General features: G+C 48.3%; 3 protein-coding genes across 10 annotated transcripts in view; 1 reads left to right on the forward strand and 2 right to left on the reverse strand.

Annotated features, from left to right (window-relative positions):
* The window catches only part of NASP (nuclear autoantigenic sperm protein), a 39873-nt gene extending 37919 nt beyond the window's left edge, over positions 1 to 1954 (forward strand). For 5 of the 6 annotated variants that reach the window (XM_050798186.1, XM_050798195.1, XM_050798198.1 and 2 more), the window contains 2 exons: positions 530 to 658; positions 1119 to 1954. In XM_050798186.1, the coding sequence (XP_050654143.1) occupies positions 530 to 658; positions 1119 to 1199 (210 nt within the window). In that variant the 3' untranslated portion in view covers positions 1200 to 1954. The remainder of the gene's footprint in view (positions 1 to 529; positions 659 to 1118) is intronic. The other variant, XM_050798191.1, reaches the window with a different exon arrangement.
* Positions 1955 to 3126: 1172 nt separating this feature from the next.
* On the reverse strand, positions 3127 to 7731 carry CCDC17 (coiled-coil domain containing 17). Its single transcript, XM_050801239.1, has 13 exons — positions 6752 to 7731; positions 6595 to 6669; positions 6255 to 6477; positions 5997 to 6159; positions 5789 to 5872; positions 5586 to 5704; positions 5278 to 5385; positions 4941 to 5059; positions 4703 to 4800; positions 4346 to 4549; positions 3968 to 4178; positions 3788 to 3898; positions 3127 to 3516 (listed from the first exon to the last, which is right to left on the reverse strand). The coding sequence occupies exons 1-13, from the start codon at positions 6923 to 6925 to the stop codon at positions 3358 to 3360; spliced, it is 1848 nt and encodes a 615-aa protein (XP_050657196.1). The 5' UTR covers positions 6926 to 7731; the 3' UTR covers positions 3127 to 3357.
* A 1905-nt stretch (positions 7732 to 9636) lies between these two features.
* The window catches only part of GPBP1L1 (GC-rich promoter binding protein 1 like 1), a 59034-nt gene continuing 52766 nt past the window's right edge, over positions 9637 to 15904 (reverse strand). For all 3 annotated transcript variants that reach the window (XM_050799288.1, XM_050799281.1, XM_050799271.1), the window contains exons 10-12: positions 12606 to 12730; positions 11718 to 11820; positions 9637 to 10545 (exon numbers count right to left, since the gene is read on the reverse strand). In XM_050799288.1, the coding sequence (XP_050655245.1) occupies positions 10393 to 10545; positions 11718 to 11820; positions 12606 to 12730 (381 nt within the window). In that variant the 3' untranslated portion in view covers positions 9637 to 10392. The remainder of the gene's footprint in view (positions 10546 to 11717; positions 11821 to 12605; positions 12731 to 15904) is intronic.

Raw genomic sequence — 15904 nt, forward strand, 5'->3', positions numbered from 1 at the left:
GCCTCCTGGGTTCAAGCGATTGTCCTGTCTCAGCCTCCCAAATAGCTGGGATTACAGGTGCGTGCCACCACACCTGGCTAATTTTTGTATTTTTAGTAGAGACAGGGTTTCACCATACTGGCCAGGCTGGTCTTGAACTGCTGACCTCGTGATCTGCTCGCCTTGGCCTCCCAAAGTGCTGGGATTACAAGCGTGAGCCACTGCCCTCGGCCAGGGAACTCTGAATTCCTGTTGTGTTTCCTGACTCAAACACAGGAATTCAAACCCGTACAGTGATTACCATTCACATCTCACCCCAACCCTGTCTCCTTGTGCTTCCGGTAGAGGGGCCTGAAGTGGTATGGTGGGACAGATTAATTTATTCTGAGAGTACAATTTGGCATCTGCCCATGGCTAGGGAGAGAGACCCTCAGAGCTATGAATCCTGGTGTTCAGGATCTTTGCACCACAAGGGTTAAGGAAATGTTTTGCAGTTGTGTTTTTAAAAACATTAAGCACATTTGTGAAGCCTTCACAATTATATCTTTAGAGGAAACCAGAGGAAGAGAGTCCCCGGAAAGATGATGCAAAGAAAGCCAAACCAGAGCCGGAGGTGAACGGAGGCAGTGGGGATGCTGTCCCCAGTGGAAATGAAGTTTCGGAAAACATGGAGGAGGAGGTGGGCAGTTAAGCAGGGCTTAGCTTCTTGCCTCATTCGTTGTTCTCAGGACCTGGGGAAATCAGTCCTCCCAAGTGCATGCTCCCCACCTTGAGCCTGTTAACAACTGTTGAGTGCATTCCTCACAGGAAATGGTACTTGTGCAGGAAAACAGTTTGGTTATGGGAGTGTAGGATGACTCACTGACAAAAGGAACCTGTATATCATAGGTCCCTCAATGAACATAGGAGAAGGCACTTGATTGGCAAAACCATTAGGTCACTTCCTTCCATGTAATATGATTATTGGCTCTGTCAACCCCATTATCACAGAGCATTCAAGAAATACTGCCCTCTTAATATAGGGAGCAAAGCAGAGTTTGGGTGACTTGTATATGCTTCCTCTCACTGAGGCCTCAGTTACGTAAGACAGAATGGCTTAAATTAGGCTCACTCATGCCCAGGCTCTGTTTGTCTTCCAGGCTGAGAATCGGGCTGAAAGCCGGGCGGCAGTGGAGGCGACAGTGGAGGCTGGAGCTACAGTTGAAAGCACTGCATGTTAAGAGGCGGCACAGCCCCCCTCCCAAGGGAAAGTGTTTTTGTATATAATGTATTTTTTCACTTTTGGAGGATTCTTTTTGTATAACTTCAATAAAGATTGTAAGCAAAGGTTGAGGCTTTGATGGTTTTTTTTTCTTAATTATTGGCTGAATCTGCCTTGGAACACTCCTGGTTTTACATAGTAGCCAAAGGTTTTGTTCTGGCCTTCTGTACTGATCTGTGTTCCTGATCCTAATTCTTATCTGTCTAACGTGGAGGTGATCAAGTGTGGCTGTAGGCCTTTGTTTTCCAATGGTGCTATATTCTGTTTTCAAATACTTCACTGAATCCAGCTGTCTTGCAAAACCTTTAGTGGTGCTGTCCCTGGATGGGGCTACAAAAACAAGACTTGGTGAAGATCTTGCTCTTCGGTGCTGAAAATGGATTATGGACTTCGGCTGTGAGCCAGGCCTAGAATGGTACTTGTCCTATATCAACCTAGTCTTCAACTGGGGCTATAATCCTGTCCTGGAAAAAGAACTCTGAAGAAAACCTGGGTCAGGGGAATGATTCCTAAGGAAAACGGTCTGCATCTGAGCTCTGGTTTGAAAGTAGCCAAGGGACTGATGGTGGACACTCCAGATGTGGTTGGAAGCATATGTGGGGAGGCTGGCTGGTTGAGTTTTGTTATTTTCTGTATAGAAAGGTTGAGATATATCAACACTTGGAATTGTTACCCATCAACTGAATTGACTTCTCAAATAAAGATGCTAAAAATTTCCTTGTTTGGAATTATGTTTAAAGATCTTACAGTGGGATCTTAGGCTGTGTTATTTTTGAGATGGAATCTCGCTCTTGTTGCCCAGGCTGGAGTGCAATGATGTGATCTCGGCTCACTGTAACCTCTGTCTCCTGGGTTCAAGAGATTCTCTTGCCTCAGGAGGCTCCCAAGTAGCCAGCACTACAGGCGTGTGGCACCACACCTGGCTAAGCTTTGTATTTTTGGTGGAGACAAGGTTTCACCATGTTGGCCAGGCTGGACTCGAACTCCTGACCTAAAGTGATCTGCCCACTTCGGCCTCCCAAAGTGTTGGGATTACAGGCGTGAGCCACCTCACCTGACTGCCTGGAGCATTTCTGTGTGTGATAGAGGGTTTCAAAGGCAGGAACGAGCCCACCAGTCCAAGGATGCTGGTGGTGAGGGCACTAGTATTAATGTTATACCTGTTGGGCTTTCACTGGTATCTAGAGTTCAGGGCTCACTTGAGACTGAGCTGCCTCTGACCTGACCCTTAGTTTAAGTATCAGGATCTGAATTCCAAACAATGCCTGCCCTGCATCACCACTAAAATTTAGTAGTCGTGACATCCATAGGGCTGCTTTGTTGCACTGGAGGCAGAGGGAGCTATGGCTGACCCCTAAATTCAAGCCCATTTTTCAGACTAAGTTTTTCTGGGCTGGTCACAATAACTCATGGTTGCAGGATCTCTGGCTTATCCTGGGTGTGGAGTTTCTTCCTGATGATGCCCTTGCAGTGTACCAGGTCCTGAGACTTTTTACCCCCCTTTCTTGGTCAGGACAGTCATGATGTAGTTTAATCCCAGGCACTTGACCTCCTCTGGTTGGCGCTGGGGTCTAGGGCTAGGCAGGTATCTAAGCTAGGATCTCACATGTGACCTCTGGGTGGGGGAACAGCCTTGGGCTGGGGACCTATCCCGGAATTGAAGTACATAAGGCCTCAGGAGCTTCCTGTTTGTTGGTACCTTGACAACCTGAAAGGTTTCCTGGCAGAAATACTGAGGAAACAGATTTAAGTTTGGCAATAAAACTGGCTTTACTAAAAAAAACCAGTGGAAACTAGTGGGAATTTAAAGTTCCTTTAGTTGGAATTAAAGAATGCCCCCTAGTCACCTTTCGGAGAACTTTGTAAGTGCCAGACAATATCATAAATACCTGACAAACTCATTTAATCCTTAGCCTGTTTTATAAAAACAGAAGAGGTACAGAAAAGTTAAGGACTTATGGGAGGTGGTAAAACTGTGGTTGGAGCTCGTATTCTGTACTCAACTGCTAGTTGCTTCTAGACCCAATGTCAGAACAAGGAGTAGTAAAAGCTGTAGGTCTGGAAATAGGCCCCAGTCCTGTGCATGTTCAGATGCTCATCCCCACATTCACTTGGGTTCAGAAACTCACTGGGGGCAAGTCAGAACTGTGGTGAGGGCCCAAACCCTCATCTCTATCCTTGACTCCACTGAGGGGCTCTTCTGTACGAGGTGGGGGATCAGCAAAGCCAGATGTGGGGGTGAGGAAGTTGGCTTCCGGTGAAGATGTGCTTGACACCTGTGGAAGAGTGAGAAGGCAGGTTTTGAGCAAAAATGTAAAGGTTAAGCACACAGACTGTGGAGTTAGGCTTCCTTAGAGTCTCAACTTACTGTGAACCAAGTTAACCTGGTCCTGCTTTGATTTCCTTATCTGTTACATAGTAGGACTTCATAGAGATGTGAGGATCAAACAGAAAAGCATTGGTAATGACTGGCATACAGTGGTCAATAAAGGCTGGCCACACTGGTATGGGTAGCTGTGGTGTCCCTAGCTACAGCTGGGCCCTCACCAGAGGTGGGTACTGGTACTCATGGGCACTTGCTGGATTGATCTCTGCCAGTGTCTGGACAGCTGCATCTCTTGCATTCACCAGCCGCAGAAAGAGCTCAGCCTGACCTGCCTGAGGAGAGATGAAATGGTATTGCACTTGTACCTTGCTGTATGCCCAATCCCCACCCACCACACTCACCTGAGGAATCCCATTCAGCTGCCTGAGGCTAAGGCTGGGGTCCAGAGGAAGGGCCCGAAGTGGGAGGCGCCAGCGGCCGCTTAGCACCCGCTGATCTTGGTCAAATAGCCCAAGTGAGACCCAAGCCTTTGGCTGTGGTGCCCTAGCCCATGCCAGGCCCTGCCAGACCTGCAGCTCACAGACCAAAGATACTGATGGTGAGGGTGGCAGTCTGTAGAATAACCAAAAAGCAGTGTCGGAAGCCAGAGCTGCAGTCCCTTCCTAGGACTTAGCCCTTTAGAGCCAGTGGCCTCTGTATACAGATGAGAAAACTTAGCAGAATGATGGATAAGCCTTAATTGTGGCAGAGTACCAGAGTCATGATCCCCACCTACTGACCTGGGCACAGGCTGCCTGCTGGCAAGGATAGCACAGTTGCCCATGGGCCCGGGAGCAGGAGGTGGGGGCAGGCAAATGGCTGGGGGCAATGCTGTGGTCCCTCCTGTATCCTGTCCATCGCGTGCCAAGCCAGTCCTTAGTTGCACCCAAATCCAGGAAGCCTCAAGGCCCCGCAGGAAATCATAGAAAATGACCAGGCCAGCCCTGGGGAACACAAGTCTTAGCACAGAAACACCCAACTCCTTTCAACCTCTCTCCTCTCAGGCAGGTTCCTAACCCTATCTGGCCCTAGTGGGCTCCCTTAACCAGCAGTGCTGGCCAAGTCACAGAGGATGTGAAAAGTGGCATGGGCCTCACCCAGGATCGTAGGGTGCAGGGCCCAGCACGTCCGATGTGGGTAGGAGGAAGTGTGGGTCCAGGCCCAGGTTTCTGGTCATTGTTCCAGGAAGCTGTGGCTGTGGGGAAGATAGTTGACTCCTCCAGAAGGCCTTTTAGCTGCCCAAGTTCCCCCAACTGCTCAGAGCAGAGCTGCCCGCAACCTATTCCCCCCTCCACCCAGTGTCTTCACAGCCTTTCCCCCACCCAGGAACCGAACCTCCGTGAAGCCTGGAAGTGGTGGCAGTGGTGGTGCCACTGGCGGTGAGAGGAGTGGGGGATCTCTCCTCCCCTTCGGTTGTAGGCTGGCACCCCACAGGAGTCGCAGTTCCCGGGGCCCTAGGAGCAGAAGAAGAGTTAGGGTGCCCCTAAGTTGGACAAAGCAGGTAATTAGCTGAGATACCCACAAATGGGTTGGCGGAGCCCTGAGGATACAGGGACACACACGTGCAGACTAGGGGAGTCATAAACACGGGACTTGTTCCCCATGCACTGGCTGCCCGAGCCAGGCCTGCTGGGGAGAGGTGGGATGGGATAGGGTTGGGGTGCTCACTGACCCAAGGCTGCCTGACTCCGCTGCATTTGCAAGGCCAAGATTTCTGCCTCCAGGCGCCGGTTTTCAGCCTCCACTACTGGAAGCTCCCCTGAGGTGGCACCTGCCCTTCCTGCAATGAACAAGTGTGACCTGTCACCTTTGACCTCTGGTGACTGGCCGGGTCCAGCTGCAAGCAGCTCTCCAGCGCTAAGGCTCTTCAGATAAGGCTGGACTTGTCAGCTCACATCCTATCCACAGCCACAGACCCTCCCTCGAGTTCTTTTCTCCTCCCAAGACTGACCACCGCTGCCGAGAGGCCCTCCTGTTCACCTCTGCGGGTCTGCGACCGCTGCAGCTCCAGTGCAGACGCCTCCACCTGCAACTGCCATATCTGGCCCAGCACACCGGGGTCCCGACCTCCGTCTCGAATGTAGGCCTCCCGCAGGGCCCTAGGGAATGGGGAACAGGAAGGCCATCTTTCCAGAACTGCTCAGCGCTTCGTCCCATGCCCATCTCCAGACCCCGGCCCTCACCCGATTTCGGCAGCCAGAGTTCCCGGGTTGGCCTTTAGCACTGGAGAATAGAGTTTTGCCTTTCGCCCGGAGCTCAGCGGGTTCCTGGGGTGGCAGGCGACACGCAGGGAGACGGTAACGCATCAGGGGTCCGGAGCTCCAGCCAGCCCGCCGGCCCCTCCCACCCCGGAGCCGCATGTTCTGGGGTTCCGCTTCGTCGGGGTCTCACCCTGGCTCCGCCTGCAGCTCCTGAATGCGGGCTTTCAACACCTCTAGAACTCCCCGCGTCCTACCGGCCTCAGTTCGTAGTTCTCGAATCTCCTGCTCCAGGCCGAAGAGGCGGGATATCCCGCCCCGCGTACAGGCCACACCTTGGAGGCGCCGGCTCAGTTCTGAGGGAATGCGGGCCGAGTCAGAACCGGCCGAGTCACAACCGGCGTGAGCAAGGCAGAGGAGGTCCTTGGTCCCCGCCCCCCATCTCCTTCACCCTGGCCGCGTCGCTGCAGGGCCCAGCTCTGCGCTTCCGTCTCCGCCACGCGCCTCGCGCGAGTCCTGAGCAGCGCTCGCAGCCGCTCGCTGGGGCTTCCCACCGCCTCGGACATGGGACTCTGAGGGCGCGCCTCGGAACGTGTCCAGGACCCCGCTAGCATCCTGGGGACCTCTGTTATCCAGGGCCGCATTTCCTGTAGGGATAGCCGCAGCCACTGCACCTGGAGGTAACAGCGATCCGCGATCTCTGTGTGGGCAGAATCTGTCCCAAGTATGATCTACAGGTTTGGGGAAGACGCTCAACGTTTTGAGCCCTGGGGAAAGGTAGGCAGCTGTACCTCCTCTGTTAACCTCTTTAGAGCAGATTTACTGGCCTGCTGGTCTGGGAGGCCCTGGAGATCTTGTGGCACAACCTGGGGACAGGGTGTAGGAGGATGAGGAATTATAAAGGTCCTGCTCCTTTGAATCCCCACCCATGGCCATGGAGGCCCTTACCGCAGCCCCTTGGGGTTCAGTGGCAACTGAGGCCTGTGCTCCAAATGTCTTCTCTTGGGTCGGGTGGCCAATGCAGAAGCGCTGTGTGTGGGTGGCTAACAGAGCCGAGGAGCAGAAAACCATGTCACAGGTCCCACAGGGCAGGAGCGCTGGCTCCCCAGAATGGGAGTCCATGGGATGGGACCTGTTTCCTGAAACAAGTCAAGACCTGCAGAAGGGATCAAGGGCAGGGAAAGGCAGAGGAGGATGAAAGAGACAGAAAGCCAGAGGCCGAGAGGAAAGGCCAGGTCTGTTAGGTCTGCCAGATCTTCAAGTTTGTTTGGTGAGAGCCTTAGCTCCCTGGAGAGCAACCACAAGGCTGGGCAGGTCAGGAGAATGGGTGGGGACACCTTGGCCATTTGGGAGGAGCCACTGGCTTGAAAAAGTGTTACAAAGTCTGAACGTGGGCAAGTCTCTTAACTGTAGCTTGGTTTCCCTATTAATAGAGGAAAAAACAGTTGCCTCCTAGAGTAGCTGGGCCCTTATCACTCCATCATTGGTCATTTAATAGCCTCTAAAAGGCAGGCATCATCTTTTTCATTGCTGTACTCCTAAGTGGATGTAAGTAACAGTTTGTACCATTCTGCAATCCAGAGAACTACATGGTAAAGGAGGCACACTGACCTTTCCAGCATTCTGCCTGGAAACCACATCACACCAGAGATAGCAGTCTTTCCCTAACTCGCATTCCCTGATTCCTCGTTTTTCAGCTGTAGACGGAGATAATCAGCACAGCCCAAGAAGCTGTGGGTGAACACAATGAATCTATCAGATGAGGGAGTCAAGTCCACAAAGAAACCCCTTCTCTCCCAAGATTGGCCAGAAGCCAGAAAGGCCCTGAACTGTTGGTGAAATTCTTCACTCCACTCCCACTCCCAAAATATATGCAGGAGCTCTGAGGTGATCACATATTTCTTAAGAAACCCCCTTTATTTATTTATTTATTTATTTATTTTTGAGACAGAGTCTTGCTCTGTCACCCAGGCTGAAGTGCAGTGCAGTGCACTGCAAGCTCCGCCTCCTGGGTTGACGCCATTCTCCTGCTTCAGCCTCCCCAGTAGCTGAGACTACAGGCGTCCGCCACCAAGCCTGGCTCATTTTTTTCTATTTTTTAGTAGAGAGGGGGTTTCACCATGTTAGTCCAGGATGGTCTCCATCTCCTGACCTCGTGATCCACCGCGCCCGGCCAAGAAACCCCTTTTCTTAACAAGACAGGGACTTAAGACATTTCCCAACACAGTACCTAAAGCCAAGGTATGGCCCACCAGCAGCAAGTGACAAAGTGTTCAAGGTTATGTCATCTCAGTTCAGCTTCATTCCAACTGACACCAAGAGCACATTTTTAGAAATATGTTCTCAGAAAACAAGTAAATGGCAAAGCCCAAATCAAAACCTACTTTTCAACAGCTAAGTTTGTCCCGATTTTCAGTGGTTAGACTTTTGACTGTTTGACTTTATAATGGTGCAACAGCGATAGGCATTTGGTAGAAATACTACTACCAATCCCCCCATCCCCCCTCAAGAGACAGGGTCTCACTCTGTCATCCAGGCTGGATTGCAGTGGTGCCATCATGGCTCACTGTAGCCCTGACCTCTCTTGGAATCAAGCAATCCTCCTGCCTTAGCCTCCAAGGAAGCTGGGACTACAAGCGTGTGCTACCAGGTGGACCTGGCTATTTTGTTTCTGTTTTTGAGATAGAGTCTTGCTCTGTTGCCCAGGCTGGAGTGCAATGGTGCGGTACAGGCTCACTGCAACCTCTGCCTCCTGGGTTTAAGCAATTCTCCTGCCCCAGTCTCCTAAGTAGTTGGGATTACAGGCGCCTGCCGCCACGCCTGGCTAATTTTTTTGTATTTTTAGTAGAGATGGGGTTTTGCCATATTGGCCAGGCTGGTCTTGAACTTCTGACCTCAGGCGATCCACCCACTTCAGCCTCCCAAAGTGATGGGATTACAGGCGTGAGCCACCATGCCCTGCCGGACCTGGCTATTTTAATGTTTTTGTTTTTTGTAGACAGGTCACTGTGTTGCCCAGGCTGGTCTTGCACTCCTGGCCTTTTCTTAGATCACTGTCTATTCTCTCCCCTATGGGGCTGGGCACTCCTTGCATCCTCAGAGCCTTGCACAATGCCGGGGACATACAACAGGGGCTTAGAAAGTTATTTGTTGAATGGGCCAGCGCAGTGGCTCACGCCTGTAATCCCAGCACTGTGGGAGGCCAAGGCGGGCGGATCACGAGGTCAGGAGATCGAGACCATCCTTGCTAACAAGGTGAAACCCCGTCTCTACTAAAAACACAAAAAATTAGCTGGGCGTGGTGGCGGGCATCTGTAGTCCCACCTACTTGGGAGGCTGAGGCAGGGGAATGGCGGGAACCCGGGAGGCGGAGCTTGCAGTGAGTCGAGATGGCGCCACTGCACTCCAGCCTGGGCAACACAGAGAGATTCCATCTCAAAAATAAAAATAAAAAAGAAAGTATTTGTTGAATGAAAAAACCTGCTTCCTTCACTAGCCATCCGGCTAGCATCGTCCAACTCTCCCCCAACCCCTGCTCCAAGTTCTTATTTAGTAGGAAAACAGAATAGACTTCCCTTAAAATATGTATACTGGTAAATACATGGGCACTAAAAAACAGTTTCAGGAAAAAAAAAAAAAAAAAACTTGGTTTCTGACTTTATTAGTGGTAATTTATTGCACAGGTTTTTCTGCATCAAAAAAGTATGTGCTAAAAAGAGAACAGTTGTGTCTGAATTCACATTTCCCCCCCAACTTCTAAAAATATTTCCCCTAAAAAAGAATCCACTCATTTAATTTTAAAGAAAATATACTTCTTACACAAGACAATCCAAACTGATGCAAAATATTTATTCCAAGTTAGTTATTTTATGCAGTAGTTTCCCCCTCGAGACTTGTGATAACCACATCTTTTAAATCTGTAAATAATGTTATCAAAATAATCTTAATCTTTGAAATCTCACAAAAATTTATATTTTACAATCCACCCTGAATATCAAGGCTGCAAGATAACACAACATTTCCTATATCCAAATATTTTACAGCTGTACCCAAAAAGGAAAAAGAAAACAAAACAAAACAAAAAAAAACAACCAAAAAAACCACGTATGCTTGGTTAAGGGCTAAAGTTACCCGAGCAGCCAAAAATAAAATAAAATATCCAAATTATTAGCATTAATTTAATACAATTATAACTTCAATAGTCACTTTGTCATTGACAATGATTGCTTGAGCACAGGGGTGAGTGCCCTAAGGGCTGGTAGTAGAAGCTGTTTTTGCAGACCGGTGTCTCCTCTTCCCTGCACTGCCAGCTCCTACCTGTGCATCACCCCATATATACTGGGTGTGTGTGTGTGTGTGTGTTTAAAAAATCTGTCCCACCACACAAACTTCTCTCTATTAAGCAGATAACAGGGAAGAACAACAACAAAAGCGTAACAAGCCAATCGCTCTCTCTTTGGGATACGATTATTTCCCTTGTGAATGAAGTATTCAACAACATAAGAAAAGGAAAAGAACGATTTCTTTTGTATACTCCCTAAACACACAGAGTTTACTGGGTCAAGATTTAACTGTGAGCATTTATATGCCTACTTCCAGGCATCGTCATCTGATGTTTCACTGCTACTGGTTTCGGTGTCTGAGTCCTCAAACTCTGCTCTGCAAGTGCTTCTCCAAGGGGAGAACAGGCTGGAACTGCGGCTCTGCAAGAAACCATTCTTTCCAAAGCCATTTCTTCTCAGCTATGGTTAGCATGGGAGAGAAAGAAAAAAGAAAAAATTGTCCGTGACTGCACTGACTCATGAGCCCTGGGAAAGGCCAGGCCTCAATTCAATTCTAGGTGGAATGTGGGACAGGGGGTGCTTCTAAGAGACCCTCTGAGATCTCTTATAGCAGTGTTTTTCAAATTTTAATGTACGAGTCATCTATGCATCTTTCAAAAATGCAGATTCAGATTCAGTATGTCTGGGATGGAGCTTGAAAGTCCTTTATCTTTTTTTTTTTTTTTTTTTGGAGACGGAGTCTTGCTCTGTCGCCCGGGCTGGAGTGCAATGGCACGATCTTGGCTCACTGCATCCTCTGCCTCCCGGGTTCAAGTGATTCTTTTGCCTCAGCCTCCCAAGTAGCTGGGATTACAGGCGTGCGCCACCAAGCCTGGTTAATTTTTGTATTTTTAGTAGAGATGAGGTTTCACCATATTGGCCAGGCTGGTCTCGAGCTCCTGACCTTGTGATCCGCCTGCCTCAGCCTCCTAATGTGCTGAGATTACAGGCGAGAGCCACTGCGCCCAGCCATAAGTCCTTATTTCTAACAGAGTTCAGAGTGGCAAGGTCTCATACCAGCTTGTGCCATGCCCGTTTTAAGAACTTGGCCAATTGTACTTTGTGCTGTAAATATATGCCACCAGAAGTTCAAGGATTTTTATAGAAACCCCATTTGTCTTGTTCACCCTAGGATCTAGCAGTGTTTTATTCAGAGAAAGAATCCAAGCAACTGCTGGATAAACTGACACAAGCTATTTAGCTTCTTAGCTCTGGCCAGAGGACCAGGAAACTACAGTGAAGAACAGGAAGCAGAGGAAGGTGAACCTGCTTCCTTAAAGACCAAGAGCTCAGACCATAACTCTGGAACACAGCCTTGTGGTTCTATAAGGAGTTAGAGCTGTGAGGATGAAAGAGTATACTATTTTCTGGAATCTGCTAATAACTGACACTTGGTTTTTGTACCCAATACTGGGGATCCTTATTTCCCAGGCAGATTTAGGAGCCCCGCTACATTTCTACTAAGGTAATTTTCCCACCCCTCCCAGATCTTTCTCTCACATTAAACTAGGGCTCCCTCAGGGCAAGGACTGTCTGGACTCCTTATTCTCCTGGTTACTAACTGGTCTCTAGGAAGAAGGTTTACAACATACCTGCTCTGTCTTCATGTGGAACTCTTTGAGCTCATCCTCTGTGAGGGGAAGGCAATTCTCATCGTTTTCAGGATATTCTTGCCATCCCATTGCTTTCAATAACCTGGCGGATGCAGAAGGACAGGTAAAGAGAATATGACATCATTAAGCCTAAGTGAACAGTCCATCTCTTTTCACAGAAAACTTTTCTACCCAGGGACAACGGATGTTAAAGGAATTCTGTTTTCCTCCCTGTGGGACAAGCTTTAATTGTGGCTACTTGGGTGCCTGTAAATAAATGGAGGCTCTTCACAGTTGAGAGAGGAAGAGCTACAGAAGAGACAGTAGAAGCAAAACCAAGGCAGTGTAAAGAAGAAAGAGAGCACTTGCAAAATCTGGCTTTTTTTGGTGGCGGGAAGGAGCCTCACTCTGTCACCCAGGCTAGAGTGCAGGGTGCAATCTCAGCTCATTGCAAGGTTCGAGCCATTCTCCCATCCCAGCCTCCCTAGTAGCTGGGATTACAGGCACACACTACAATGCCCAGCTAATTTTTGTATTTTTAGTAGAGACAGGGTTTCGCCATGTTGGCCAGGCTGGTCTCGAACTCTTAACCTCAAGTGATCTACCCACCTTGGCCTCCCAAAGTGCTGGGATTACAGGCATGAGCCACTGTGCCCGGCCTGAAGTTAAAAATATTAAAGTATTGGAGAGTAGATTGTGGAAGAGATGGCTGGGTTTGTGACAGAATGTTTGATGGGCAACAGGCTAACCTGGGGCATACAAAGAGAACAAGTTATGATTGGGCCACTTCTCTCTGTATGTGGGATATCTTCTGAGATATCTTCTCCAGTATGTTCAAGGTCCTTAAGGGTCAGACACTGCATGCCCTGTGATGTCCTCCTCACTTACCTGTGCTCTGCTTCTAGAGAGTGTGAGAGAACCTCCCCTTCTTCCACTACAGGAAGGGCAAGACCATTCTGATGACAGCCGTCCTCCTCATTTTCCTTTGGTTCAGGTGTGCTGTTGTCCTCCAACTGCAATGAGGAAAAGGAAGGAAGGACACACTTGGTTTAAGGTTCCTTTGTGGTAATATAAGCAACCTACAAAATCAAGGATTCACAACCCAGGAAAGTGTTTTCCAAAAGACAGCCTCAGCCCATAGATTTTTTCCCCATTTACAAATGAGGACCTGCTGTATCAACAAGTCAATTTATAAACTGATTCTAAAGTTTTAATGAAAAGGCAAAAGATCCAGAACAGCCAACACAATACTGAAGAATAAAACCAGAGTACTGGCCGGGCGCGGTGGCTCAAGCCTGTAATCCCAGCACTTTGGGAGGCCGAGACGGGCGGATCACGAGGTCAGGAGATCGAGACCATCCTGGCTAACACGGTGAAACCCCGTCTCTACTACAAAATACAAAAAAACTAGCCGGGCGAGGTGGCGGGCGCCTGTACTCCCAGCTACTCGGGAGGCTGAGGCAGGAGAATGGCGTGAACCCGGGAGGCGGAGCTTGCAGTGAGCTGAGATCCGGCCACTGCACTCCAGCCTGGGCGACAGAGCGAGACTCCGTCTCAAAAAAAAAAAAAAAAAAAAAAAAAAAAAAAACCAGAGTACTGATATTACCTGACATCAAGACTTACCACAAAAGCTAGAGTAATTAAAACACTATGGTAAAAGTGCTCCTAAGAGGTGTAGGGGGGAAAGTGTGGTACTGGCAGAAGATGACAGAAATAGTCCAATGGGACAGAAGAGAGAGCCCACAGACAGACAACTGATCTTTGACAAAGGAAACACAACGGAGAAAAGATAGTCTTTTCAACATTTGGTGAGTGGAACAATTGGACACCCACATAAAAAAAAAAAAAAAAAAAAAAAAAAAAAAATCTAAACAAAGACCTTACAGCCTTCACAAAAATAAACTCAAAATGGGTCACAGACATAAATGTAAAACACAAAACTATAAAACTCCTATAAGGACAACATAAGTGAAAACTCAGATGACCTTGGGTATCACATTTATTTATTTATTTACTTACTTACTTACTTACTTACCTACCTACCTATTTTTTGGAGATCAAGTCTCACTCTGTTGCCCAGGCTGGAGTGCAGTGGCACGATCTCGGATCACTGCAACCTCCGCCTCTCGTGTTCAAGTGATTCTCATGCCTCAGCCTCCCATGTAGCTGTGACTACAGGTGCATGCCACCATGCCCGGCTCATTTTTGTGTTTTTAGTAGGAAAGGGGTTTCGGCAGGTTGGCCAGGCTGGTCTCGAACTCCTGACCTCAGGTGATCCGCCCACCTCAGCCAACCAACGTGTTGGGATTATAGGTTTGAGCCACCATGCCTGGCCTACAATTAATTAGGTTGGATTTCATTAAAATAAAAAAATCTCTGCTTTGCAAAAGACGCTGTCAAGACAATTAAAAGACAGTGTAGTTGCTCACACCTGTAATCCTAGCACTTTCGGAGGCCAAAGGTGGGAGGACTGCTTGAGTCCAGGAGTTTAACACCAGCCTGAGCAACATAGCAAGAAGCTATCTCTGTAACAAATAAAATATTAGCCAGGCATGGTGGCACAAGCCTGTAGTCCCAGCTACTTGGGAGATTGAGGCTGGGGGATCGCTCGAGGAGGCGAGGTCGAGGCTGAAGTGAGCTGTGATCATTAATGCCACTGCATTCAGCCTGGGCGACAGAGTGAGACACTGTCTCAAAAACAAATATGGCCAGCTGGGCATGGCAACTCATGCCTGTAATCCCAGCATTTTGGGAGGTGGAGGTGGGTGGATCACCTGAGCTCTGGAATCCGAGACCAGCCTGACCAACATGGTGAAACCTCGTCTCTACTACAACCAAAAACATTCCAGAAAATAGTACTCTTTCATCCTCACAGCTCTAACTCCTTATCAGAACCACAAGGCTGTGTTTCAGAGTTATGGTCTGAGCTCTTGGTCTTTAAGGTAGCAGGTTCGCCTTCCTCTGCTTCCTGTTCTGCACTGTAGTTTCCTGGTCCTCTGGCCAGAGCTAAGAAGTTAAATAACTTGTGTCATGTGGTGGCGCATGCCTATAATCTCAGCTACTTGGGAGGCTGAAGTAGAACTGCTTGAACCTGGAAGGTGGTGGCTGCAGTAAGCCAAGATTGCTCCACTGCACTCCAGCCTGGGCAAGAGTGAAACTCCATCTCAAAAAATAAAATAATACAAATAAATAAATAAATACATATGGCCACGTGTGGTGGCTTATGCCTTTAATCCTAGCATTTTGGGAGGCTGAGACAGGCAGAACACTTGAGGCCAGGAGTTCAAGACCAGCCTGGCCAAAATGATGAAACACCATCTCTACTAAGAATACAAAAATTAGCTGGGCATGGTGGCGGATGCCTGTAATCCCAGCTACTTGGGAGGCTGAGGCAGCAGAATCGCTTGAACCCGGGAGGTGGAGGTTGCAATGAGTCCAGATCGCGCCACTGCACTCCAGTCTGGGTGATAAGAGCGAGACTCTGTCTCTAAATAAATAAAGAAAGAATGAAGAGTCAAATCATAGACTTAGAGAAACTGTAGTCAAAGACACATCTAATAAAGGACTATGAACTAAGATATAAAAAGAACTCTAAGAACTCTTAAAACTTAGCAATAAGAAAACAGACAACCTCATTTAAAATGGGTGAGAGACCTGAACAAACACATCACCAAAGAAGATACAGATGGATGCTCCACATCGTATGTCATCATGGAAGTGCAAATTAGAACTACACACCTATCAGGAGGGCCAAAATCCAGAACACTGATAGTATCGAATACTGGTGAGGATGTGTAGCAACAGGAATTCTCATTTACTGTTGGTGGGAATGCAAAATGGCACAACCACTTTGGAAGACAGTTTGGTGGTTTCCTAACAAACTAAACAAGCTCTTACCAAATGATCCAGCAATTGCGCTCCTTGGTATTTACCCAAAGGAGTTGAACTTATGCCAACACAAAAACCTGCACATGGATGTTTACTGCAGTTTTATTCATAGTTGCCAACACTTGGAAGCAACCAAGATGTACTTCAATAGGTGAGTGATTACTAAAATAAACCCGAATTTAAAATTTTTGCTGAAAAAAGGATTAAACTCACTTTACTATGTGGTTTAGAAGGCAGTTACACCTACAGACATTATCTCTGTACATTTAAAAATCTTGCCCCATCTTTATCCTTTAAGA

This window comes from Macaca thibetana, chromosome 1 (genome assembly GCF_024542745.1).
Source record: "Macaca thibetana thibetana isolate TM-01 chromosome 1, ASM2454274v1, whole genome shotgun sequence".
Taxonomy (NCBI): Eukaryota; Metazoa; Chordata; class Mammalia; order Primates; family Cercopithecidae; genus Macaca; species Macaca thibetana.